The following is an 11804-nucleotide window of genomic DNA, read 5'->3' on the forward strand; positions in this document are numbered from 1 at the left end:
GGCCCCGCTCTGGATTTATTCATACACAAAAAAGCGCAAGGGGATGGGGGGGGACTCTAAAAGGGGGTGAAATGGGGGGGACAACACCCCAGAATAAGGGGGGGTGGGGACATGGGACCCCCCCCTTCACTAAGCAGCCCCGGTTTACTGTGCTCCCCCCCTCCCCCCCCCCGATTTGGGGTGTGCCCTCTCCTGATGTGGGGCTGCAGGGGTTAAACCAACTCATAAAATGCGGGGGGCGGGGGCAGCCCAATGGTGGTGGTCCCCTATAGGGAAGAAGGACCCACTACAATGGATCAGTCCATACAATGGGGGGGGACTCCCGATGGTGGCAAAGAGACACCCCCCCCCCCCCGTCTCCCTATGGATCAGTCCACATTTGGGAGGGGGGGGTCCTGGTGGTTGAAGAGTCCAAAGTGGAAGGGTGGGGGGGGTCTCCCCCTCAGTGGAACAGCCCATGGCGGGGGGGGGGGCGTCCCTATGGTGGTGGTCCCCGATGCACAATGGGTAGGGCAGGGGGTGAAGTGGATCAGTCCACTGAAGGCGGGGGGTCCCTAAGGTGGAACAGCCCATTGGTGGAAGTGGGGGGGGGGTCCCAGTGGTGGAAGAGCCCACAGTGGTGAGGCGGGGGGGTTTATCTTCCCCTCCCCTCAGTGGAGTGGTCCCCGTGCCCCCCCCCATGGCGGTGGTATTGCTCAGTTCTGGGGGGGCGGTGGGGGGGGCGCGGGGGGCATGCCGAAGGGGGGCATGGCAGGCACCCCCATCCCCATCATGGTGACGAAGTTAGAAGGGTCCATGGGGGGGGGCGGCGGGGGGGGCGGGGGTGCGTACATCATGCCCCCGGAGCCAGGGGGTGGGGGGGGGGGCGGAGGGGCCCCGGGGGGGAGTGGGGGCTGCACCCCGGGGGGCAAAGGCACCATGGAGGGGCTGCCGGGGAGTGGGGGGGCTCCCGAAGAAGCTGCCCCCCCCCCCGCCGCCCCCCCCGCCCCCCCCTGCTGCTGCCATGGGGGGAGGGAGCCGCTGCCAGCGCTCGTGGTGGTCGTCGTATCTGCATGGAGGGGGGGGAAGATTTAGTGGGGGGGGTGTAATTAGCTAATTAATGTTAATTAATATTAATTAATACCCCCCCCCCCCCCCCGACAGGGGTACTCACTTTGCTGCCATGGCAAGGGGGTGCTGCTGCTGCTGGGGGGTGGCGGCGGCTGCTGCTGCCATGGGGGGAGTGGGCCGGAGGGAGGGGGCGGCTGCCCACCGGGCGGGGGGGGGCGGCGGGGGCAGCATACCCAGCGGTGGAGGCATCATACCTGGGGGGGGGTTAGAACAGGGGTTGGGGGGGTTTGAAGGGGTTTGGGGGGGGTTAAAGGGGTTTGGGGGGGTTAAAGGGGAGGTTATAAAGGGGTTTGGGGGGGAGTTTAAAGGGGTTTGGGGGGGTTTAAAAGGGTTTTGGGGGGTTAAAGGGGTTTGGGGGGGTTTAGAGGGGTTTGAGAGGGTTTAAAGGGGTTTGGGAGGGTTTAAAGGGGTTTGAAGGAGTTCGGGGGGGTGAAAGGGGTGTTTTGAATGGGGTTGGGGGTTTGAAAGAGGCTGGGGGGGTTTAAGGCGGTTTAAAGGGGTTTGGGGGGGTTTTAAAGGGGTTTGGGGGGATGAAGGAGTTCGGGGGGGTGAAAGGGGTGTTCTGAATGGGGTTGGGGGGGTTGAAAGAGGCTGGGGGGAGGGTTTAAGGGGGGGGGGTTGATTCTGGGGACCCACCTTTTCCCTGGTGCAGGCGATAGACCCCAGAGCCCACCGGCGCATTGCCCAGGTACTGATCTTGGGGGAATGAGAGACCGTCGCCTTAGCGAGGGGGAGATCCCCCCCTTCACCCCAAAATCCATCCCATAAATACACCCCCCTGCCCCAAAACACTTGGGAGGTTCTGATCTTTTCTGGGGGGGACCCTAAAAGAGTCTTTTTTACCCCAAAATCCCCCTCCCCGCTCTGGTTCTGATCTTGAAAAGCTGAATAACCCATCCCTCCTTAGCACTAAAAGATGCCAAACTCCCCACTTTTTACCCCAAAATTGGCCCCCAAATCCTCCCCTTTCACCCCAAAACCATCCCAGCTCATGTTGATGGAACAGAAACCACAATTTTTTGGGGGGTGTTTGCCATAAAACCCCTCTTTTCACCCCAAAATCCCCCCCTCCCGTCCAGGATTGTCCTTACCCATGTGGTGTGGCCCCGGATGCCCAGGCGGGTGGGGGCCCTGCCCCATAGGCGGATGATGGGGCTGCATCCAAGGCGGGGGCCCGTTGGGGTTGTGCTGCAGGGGGTGCGCCCCGTGGCCCCCCCCCATGCCAGCCATAGGGTGGGGGAAGCTGTGGGGCCCCCCCGGCCCCCCATGCATCCCATGGTAGGGGCGGTTTTCCGATGGGGTTGAGTTCATCCAGGGTGGGCGGCTCTGGGAATAGGGGGGGGAAAGCAAAGGTTGTGGTGTGGGGGGGGTGTAGGGATGCCCCATTGTTTCCACGGGGGGGTTTGGGGGGGGTACTCACGGGGGGGGGCTGGCTGCTGGCCTGGTTGGCAGCACGGTGGCTGCTGGAGAGGGGGCTGTTGTTGTGGGCAGCATTGGAGCTGACTGAGACCGGGGCCTCCCCCAGCTCTGCCATCAGGGACAGGTACTCCTTGTCCATGCGGGCCTTGTCCTGGGCTGACTGTGGGTCACCGGGCCTGGGGGGGGCAAAAGGGGGGGTAAGGGGGTGAGTTGTGGGGGGGTAAGGGGGTGAGTTGGGGGGGGTAAGGGGGTGAGTTGGGGGGGGTAAGGGGGTGAGTTGGGGGGGGTAAAGGGGTGAGTTGTGGGGGGGTAAGGGGGTGAGTTGGGGGGGGCAAAGGGGTGAGTTGTGGGGGGGCAAAGGGGTGAGTTGGGGGGGTTAGGGGGTGAGTTGTGGGGGGGCAAAGGGGTGAGTTGGGAGGGGGGGCAACACCCCCAAAGCAACACAGTGGGGTACTGACCGCTCCCCCTGTTCCCCATTGTGCTCCTGCTCCCTTTAACCCTAAACCCCTTTAGGAAGGCAGGAGCGCATTGTGCCCCCCCCATCCACAGGGATGTTATGGGGGGGCTCGGGGGGGTTTTGGGGTGCTGGTACCTGGCAAACTTGCAGTCGGAGGCAATGTGGCCGGCGCCACCGCACTTGGTGCACACGGTGGTGTTGGTGATGCTGCGGGTCTCGGTGCTCTGCCATGGCCGCAGGATGCTGGGGGGGGGATATGGGGGGTTAAGGGGGGGTACTTTGGGGTGAAAAGGGGTTCTTTAGGGGTTAAAGGGGGTATTTTGAGGTGCAGGGGCAGTGTTTTGGGGTGTGAGAGGGGTACTCTGGGGCCACAAGGAGGTATTGTGGAACAGAAAACGGGTACTTTGTGCTGGTCAGGGTTATTTTGGGCCACAAAAGGGTGTTTTGGATTGTTAGGGACTTATTTTACGCTTTGGGCTGCAGGGGGGGGATTTCAGGGCATGGGGGGGTGATTTTGGGCTGCAGGGGGTATTTTTGGGGCCCTGGGGGCTATTTCAGCCTGCAGTGGGGTATTTTTGGGTACAGGGGGTAGTTTGGGGGTCCAGGGAGCAGTTAGTTGGGGGTCCGGGGAGCAGTTATTTGGGGACCCACGGGGCAGTGATTTGAGAGTCAGGGGGGCAGTTATTTGGGGGTCCAAGGCAGGGGGGGTTATTTGGGGACCCATGGGGCAGTTATTTGGGGGCCTAGGGGGCAGTTATTTGGGGGTCCGGTTATTTGGAGGTCCTGGGGGGGTATCACCCAACACAGACCGGTTGTCATCCTCCCGCAGGGTCCCGTTGAGCCGCGCCAGCTCCCGCAGCTGCATCTTCCTCAGGTCGTTCTGGTCCTCGGGGGTCTCGATTCCTTGCTTCAGGATGTTCCGGATCTGAGGGATCATTGGGATGGATGGAGGTCAATGGGGAGCAAAGGATCCGTGGTTCCCCCCCCTTTCATTGTACCAACCCCCCCATACCTGTTCCACTGCCTTCTTGACGTTCTCCATGGTGTTGGCAGTGACCAGGGCGTGCAGGGGCTCGTCCTCCCCCGGCAGCATCTGCCCATCCTTGCGCCCCACTTTGCCCTCCTTCACCGAGCCCTTGCCCCGGATCATGATCTTGGCATTGCATTCCTTCTCAATGTTCTTCAGTGTGTTCCCTCTGCAGGGACACCGATGGGGGGGGGGGGGTTATCCATAGGGAATGAATGGGGGCACCCCAAAGGCTTGGCTGGGGTGGGTGCCATAGGGCTCGGTGAGTGGGGAGAGCTGGCAATGAGGCTGGTGGCTTGGTGTCATCAGGAGTCATTAAGACCCCCTCCGTTTAGGATACACTGAGAGGGGTACCCCCATGCAGGGGAAGGGGGTCACCCACCCAAATTAGGGGAGAGGTACCCCACAAACAGAGCAATAAGAAACCAGTGATGCTTCACTATCATGAAGAACCCAACCTCAGCACCAGTAAGAACCCCCCCAAAAGCTAAAGAGAAACACCAATGCCATTAAGAGCCTTGTTAACATCCCAGCATCAGTAAGGGCTGCTCTCATTCATTAAGCACCTAAGACAATGAATATCCCCCCCTCAGTTTTGGGGGTGTCACTGGAACCCCCCCCACCCCCAGGCTCCCAAATGAGGAGCTGGGGGGCAGCAGCCCCCTGCCTTCATTAAGCACCCTACTTCGTTAAGTAGCCAAATCTGGGGGTGCACGGGGGGGGGCACAGACCCACCTGGGCCCAATGAGGAGCCCCACGAAGTTGATCTCGGGATACTCATCCTGTGGGATCATCACCTTGTCGCTCACCCGCGTTGCCGGCGGCCTGGGATGAGAGAACAGCATTAAAACGTCCCCTAACCCCCAAAACGGGCTGAATTAGCCCCAAAAGCGTGTGCCCCCCCCCCCCTCACTTGTAGTCGGCGGGGGGCTTGAAGTCGGGGTTGAGGGCAACCATCTCGGTGATGAGGTTGTGCCTCTCCTCCTCCAGCTTCTTCCTCGTGCGGAACTCGCGTGTGTTGAGCCGCTTCCCCTCACTGTTGTAGATGGGCTCCGGGGATGGGGACCTGGGAGGGGGACAGAGGGGGTCACCCCACTGCCCCCCTACCCCCCATGGGGGGGAGCTGCACCCCCCACATCCCCCCCATCTGCCACAGCCAGCACTGGGGCTGCCCCCAATGGGGGGGTAATTGGGGGGGGTGTTAATTACTGCCCAATGGAGGGCCAGCAGAGCCCCCCCCACCCCCAAACCAGACTCCTGTAACCCTGTTTCTCACTGTTTCCCCTCCCTACAGATGAGTTCTGCCCCTTTCTGCCTGTTTTTGAGGCCTCGGTTTGCCCGTTTCACTGCTTTTTAAGAGGAAAAGCTTCCAGGTTTTGGGGGTTTTGGTTTTGGGGGGGGAGGGGGGGAAGCTTTTGGGTCGGTTTATTTGCTTTTTGGCAGCAGCAGGTAAAGCTACGAAGGGAAGAGTCAAGGTTTAAGGGGGAGAAAACTCACAAAGGATTAAAAATGAGAATGAAAAATGAGAATTATCATCGATTAAAGGAGAATATAAGAAAAAAAAGTCACAATCCCGCAGCTTTGGTGACATTATGGACCTTTTTTTGGGGTTTTTTTGTAGATTTATGGCTTTTTTTTTGTTATTTTTGTCCTTAAACCTCCCCAAATTGTTAATTTTTGTAATTTTTTTGTTTGGTTTAGGATGAGGCTGCAAGAAGGGAAAAGATTATCCAAAACTAAAAATCGAACTGAACGTCTCCCGGGCGGCAATCGGAAACCTGCACCCGTCTTGGGGTGAAAAAGAGACTTTTCTGCATTAAAGCCAGTTGGCGGCACCGTCCTCGCGGCCTAAAGGGAACTGTGGACACGCGAAACGAAAGGTCAGCTAATCACTGCTTGTTAATGAGCAATTCAGCACAACTCAACCCCCCCCCCCCCCCCCCAACCGCCGGTACTGAGCGCTAACGACGCCCCCGTTGGTTAACGTTGCGCCGGGCCCTGGCGCGCTGCAGGAGCAAGGCAGGGTTATTATGGATTTTCCTGGATTTCACCCCAAAATCCAAGCGCCGGGCGGTTGATGTTGACCTTTACCCCCCCCCATCATCCACCCATCATCCATCCAAGCCCCCTCTCCTTCCCACCATAACAACCGGCTCCGGTAGCACCGGTACCGCGGGGTGAGGGCCCCCCCGCTGTGCCCCGCCGTGGGGAGAAGTGGCTCGAAAGTGGGGGGGGAGGTTAGAAATGGGGTGGAAAAGGGGACGAGGGTGAGGGAGGAGCTGGAATTTGACCTCAACTCATCCTCCCGGAGCCAATTGGAACCGAATGGAGGGGACGGGAAGGGCAGAGCCCATCCGGTTGTAGGGTACAGGCGGCGGGGCATAGCGGGAGCCCTGACCCCGGGGCACGGCCCCCCCGGGCGGCTGGAGCCTCCTTTAGGAATCATCATCAGAACGTCAAGAAATGATCAAAACCACAGAAAGCGCCTCCAAAAGAGCGAGGGGGGGGGCGGGGGGAGGCGAACGGTTACTGTCAGGTGAAGGGTCCCAACCTGTCCTCAGGGTTAGGGGGGATGCCCAGGTCTCCCGTGCGCAGTTTGCGAGTCAGGTCTTCGATCTGCAGTTGCACTGGAAGAAACCCGGTTAGGACAGAAAAAAGGGTGGGAGAAAAGACAGAGTTACCAAAAAAAGGACATTATTTGGCCAAAACAAGACATTCTTAACCCAAAAACCCTGACAGTCTAAGCGAGAGAGGCACATGGCTGCCCGATAACACAGGCATTTTAACCAGGAACGGCACGTTCTCACCCAAAACATAGGCGTTGGTACCAAATAAAGAGCCGTTATTGCCCTAAAGCCAACAATTATTACCAAAAATGTACATTGTCAGCCTAAAATCAGACATTATGGCAGAAAAATAAGCATTGTTAGCCTAAAATCAGACATTAACAGCCTATAATCAGGTCAGATTAGCCTAAAAATAAACATTAATGGCCTAAAAACAAGCATCAACAGCTTAAAATCACATATTATCAACCTAAAACCAAACGTTAATAGTCCAAAAATGAACATTTATAGCCTACAATCAGCCATTATTAGCTTAAAAATAATGCTTAATCAGCTAAAATCAGACATTATTAGCTTAAAACAAACCTAAAAATAAGCATTAATAACTTAAGACCAGATATAAACATTTATAGCATAAAATTAAACTTTCAGTCTAAAACCAGGCATTCTTAGCCTAAAATCAAACATTAATAGCCTAAAAATAAACATTAGTAGTCAAAAAATACACATTAATACCCTAAAAGTGGGTGTTATTAACCTAAAAATAAACAGGAATACTCCAAAATCAAGCATTAAAAACCTAAAATCAAGTATTATGACAAAAAAAGAGGGATTATGGCCATGAAATCAGGCATTGTTACCAAAAAGGTTAAAGATCATGAAGGTAAACCCAAATGTTACCAAAAAGAAGTGTTCTCAACCTAAAACCAGACATTAACAGCCTAAAACCAACCATTATGAACCTAAAACTAAGCATTATTAACCTAAAAGCAGGAATTGTTTCCAAAGCCATCCAGGAGCACCCTCAACCTGGTGTGATCAGCCTGGAATCAACCATTATTGCCCCCAAATCGCCATTATTGGCCTCAAATCCATCAAATTTAGCATTATTTACCTAAAACCAGATGTTGTGATGAAAATAAAGCGTTATTATCACCCATAATAAAGGTTAGGACCAAAAAAATCCAATCAGATCACCCAAAAAAAGCACGTTTTTAACCACGTTGATATTTTTAGCCGAAAACTCCACATTATTACCCAAAACCCCAGATTCTTGCTAAGAAAACAGACATTAACACCGAAAAACCCACGTGGGTACCTTGGAAACAAGTATGATCCACCTAAAATGGATGTTTTCAACCCCAAACCGGATCTTAGCAACCTAAAAGCGGCATTATTGCCAAATCAACCGGTTCTGACCCCAAAAAAGAGATGGTTATTAAAAAAGATGATTATTACCCCCACAAGAGGTGGTTATTGCCTAAAACCAGCTAAAAAATCACATTATTGCCTAAAAACAATCATACTATTAGTTCCAAAAAAAGGAATTATTAGTTAAAAACACTCAATGACCCCAAAAAAGCACATTATTACCTCAAAATGTGTTCTTAACTCATGAAATCATGGTTTTGACTCAAAAAGTGATGGTTTTACTTCAAAACACCATGTTATCAGCTCAAGGAATCACATTTTTTACTCAAACTCCACATTTTTACCTCAAAAATCACGTTATTACCTCATCAAATCAAGGTTTTGACTCAAAAACCCGCATTTTTTACTTAAAATACCATGTTATTGTTTCAGGAAATCACGTTGTACTCAAAAATGGCATTTTTACCTCAAAACATCACATTGTTACCTCATGAAACCTCCGTTACCTCACAAACCACACATTATTGCCCAAAATTGCTCAGTTTTACCTCATAAAACCACATTGTTACGTCAAACAACACCTTATTGCCTCAGGAAAAGGAACTTTTACCTCAGAATCCCACATTATCACCTCATGGCATCACATTTCTCACTCAAACCCCACATTTTTGGATCAAAAAACCCAATTATTGCTTCACAAAACACACATTCTCACTGAAAATTGCTTTTAACTTCACAACAAACCATTTTAACATCAAAATATCACATTATTCCCTCAGGAAAACACATTTTGACCTCAAAATATCACAATTTTACCTCAAGAATTACAGTTTTACCTCCAGGTATCAGGGTTTTACCTCAAAACATCATGGTTTTACCTCAAATTTCATCTTTTTACCTCAAAATACCACATTTTTTACCTCAATATACCACGTTTTTACCTCAAATCTCATCTTTTTACTTCAAAGTATGTTTTTACCTCAAAACAACACGGTTTTACCTCAAAATATCAGAATTTCACCTCAAATCTCATCTTTTAACCTCAAAATATCACATTTTTACCTCAACATATTACATTTTTACCTCAAATTACATCTTTTTACCTCAAAATACCACGTTTTTACCTCAAAGTATTACATTTTTACCTCAAAATACCACATTTTTTATTCAAATTTAATGGTTTTACTTCAAAATATGTTTTTACCTCAAATCTCATCTTTTTACCTCAAAACATCCTGGTTTTACCTTAAATCTTATAACTTTACCTCAAAACATCCCATTTTTACCTCAAATCTCATCTTTTCTCCTCAAAAGTTCACCTTTTTCCCTCAAATCTCATCTCTTTCCATTAAAACCCCCCGGTTTTACCTCATATCTCATCTTTTTTCCTCAAAACCTCACTTTTTTCCCCTCAAATCTCATCTTTCCCCCTCAAAACACCCTGGTTTTACCTCATATCTCATCTTTCCCCCTCAAAAGCTCACCTTTTCCCCTCAAATCTCATCTCTTCCCATTAAAACACCCCATTTTTACCTCAAATCTCATCTTTTTTCCTCAAAACATCACTTTTTTCCCCTCAAATCTCACTTTTTCCCTCAAATCCCATCTTTTCCCCTCTCCCCCCTCCCGTGTCCCGTTAACCGCTCTCAGTGTGTGTATGGGATGGGGTGCGGGTCCGTTACCGATGTAAGCGCGCTCCTGCTCCCGGGTGAGCCCCGGCGGGATCACTGTCGGCATTCCCGGGATCACCGTTTTCTGCTCCAGCGAGTCCTGATTCCAGCGGCTCCGTTTCCGCTTCCGTGGGAAGTCTACGGGAAACCGGAGGGGGAGGAAGTAAAACCGGTTTAAACCGGGTCCAAACCGGGTCCAAACCGGGTCCAAACCGGGGCCGAACGGGGGCCAAACGGGGGCCAAACCGGGCCCCCCCCCCCCCGCTTCCGCTTCCGTGGGAAGTCTACGGGAAACCGGAGGGGGAGGAAGTAAAACCGGTTTAAACCGGGTCCAAACCGGGTCCAAACCGGGGCCGAACCGGACCAAACCGGGGCCGAACCGGGCCCCCCCCCCGCTTCCGCTTCCGTGGGAAGTCTACGGGAAACCGGAGGGGGAGAAGTAAAACCGAACCAAACAGGGTCCAAACCGGGACCAAACCGGGGCCGAACCGGGGCCAAACCGGGGCCGAACCGGGCCCCCCCCCCCCGCTTCCGCTTCCGTGGGAAGTCTAAGGGAAACCGGAGGGGGGGGGGAAATAAAACCGGTTTAAACCGGGTCCAAACAGGTCCCGAACCGGGGACCCCCCCGCACCCCCCGTTGGTTCCGTCCACCCCCATGAACCCCGGTCCGTACCTGACCTCCGGGCCGCTTTGTGCGCGGCGCTCGCCCGCACGGCGGCTTCGTTCTGCGGCGCCGCTCCCCCCGCTCCGCTCTCATCCGGTCGCTGCTGCGCTGCGGCCGCTGCCGGTGTCTGTGCGGGGCCCCCGGGCTGCGGGGACGGAGCCGCTGCCGGCGGGGCCGCTGCGGCCTGCGGGGCTTGGGGGGGATCGTGTCCCGGTGGTGGGGATGGGAAGCGGTACTGCCCATAGGGAGCGGCACCGGGAGCCGGAGGCTGCTGCGGGGCAGCGGAGGCCGAGGCCGGCGGCTGCGGGGTGGAAGCCGCCTGCGGTTGTTGCTGCTGCGGCTGCTGCTGCGATGGCGGCGGCGGCGGCGGAGGAGGCGGCGGCGGCTGCTGCTGAGCCTGAGGCTGCGGCGGCGGCGGCGGAGGAGGAGGAGGAGGAGGCGGCGGAGGGAGAGCGGCGAACGGGTAGGCGGCGGCCGCCATGGGGCCGAGCAGAGCGGCGGGGGCCGGACCGGAACCGGGGCCGGGCAGGACGAGGCCGGGCGGAGGAGGCAGGGGGAAGCCGGGCTGCCCCGGCGGCGGCGGCGGGTGGAGCTTGCCCAGCGGCGTGGCGTTCGCTCCGGTCGCCATAGAGCCTCCCCCTCGGCCGCCGGGCTTCGCGAACCTTCCACACCGCCCGCTGGGCGAGACCGGCGCTCATTGGCTGAGAGCAACGTCAATCACAGGTGGTTCTACACCCGATTGGTTGATGCTGGTGTCGGTCACAGGGAGCGCGGCGCTGATTGGCTGACAGGGGAGGGGAGGGGCGGTGAGGAGGCGGACAAGGGGATTGGTGAACGGGGATGTCGCTCAAGGGAGGGGCGGGACCGCCGCGGGGCCGCGACGCCATTGGCTGAGCTCCGCCCCACCCCGCGGCCCCTCGTGGGGGCTTCGGGAGACCCCGTGCAGGGCGTGGCTGACGTCGGCGCCTGCCCGGCTCCTCATTGGAGGTTAACCTCCGAGCCTCCTGATTGGCCGGCGCTGATGTCACGCAGGGAAGGCTTCGGCTGATTGGCTGAGGCGGCGTGGAGGGGGCGGGCGCTCGGAGGGAGCCGAAACCTCGCAGGGAAGTATCGCGAGAGTTCAGCCGATGCAGCCCCCACCATTGAGCCCCCCAATTACCCTGCCCCCCCCCCCATTTGCCCCCCCCCCCAATTTGGGGGTCCCTGAGCTCATCCCCCCCTCCGTCCCCTCAGGTCCCCCCCATTCGTGGTCTCCTCTGGCCCCAACCACGGACATTGGGGGGGGGAAAACCCCAAAATCCCCCCCTCGGGTCCCCCAATTCCCTCCCCCCCCCCCAGGCTCCGCCCCCCCCATATAAGGAGTGAGAGGGGCAACAAGCTCGCAGTTTATTGGCTGAAGGGCTGCGCTAGGACACGCCCCCCCCTGCCCCCCCCATGGGGTGCGGGTGTCCTCGTTGCACCCCAAATCCCCTGCGTGCCCCCCCCATAATGCTCCATTCCCAGCCCATGGGGGGGGCAG

The 11804-nt window shown here is 55.6% G+C and overlaps 1 protein-coding gene across 1 annotated transcript; it reads right to left on the reverse strand.

The window, feature by feature from the left end:
• LOC101877361 (splicing factor 1) lies at nucleotides 1–10939 on the reverse strand. The gene is given in 14 exon segments (XM_034071705.1): nucleotides 1–1048; nucleotides 1154–1265; nucleotides 1267–1304; nucleotides 1747–1806; nucleotides 2202–2436; nucleotides 2531–2705; nucleotides 3122–3229; nucleotides 3796–3911; nucleotides 3999–4182; nucleotides 4749–4838; nucleotides 4927–5079; nucleotides 6565–6640; nucleotides 9634–9759; nucleotides 10295–10939. Coding segments are annotated over 14 exon segments (2445 nt in total). The 5' UTR covers nucleotides 10914–10939; the 3' UTR covers nucleotides 1–695.
• Nucleotides 10940–11804: the final 865 nt, after the last annotated feature.

This window comes from Melopsittacus undulatus, chromosome 22 (genome assembly GCF_012275295.1).
Source record: "Melopsittacus undulatus isolate bMelUnd1 chromosome 22, bMelUnd1.mat.Z, whole genome shotgun sequence".
In the NCBI taxonomy this organism is placed as follows: domain Eukaryota; kingdom Metazoa; phylum Chordata; class Aves; order Psittaciformes; family Psittaculidae; genus Melopsittacus; species Melopsittacus undulatus.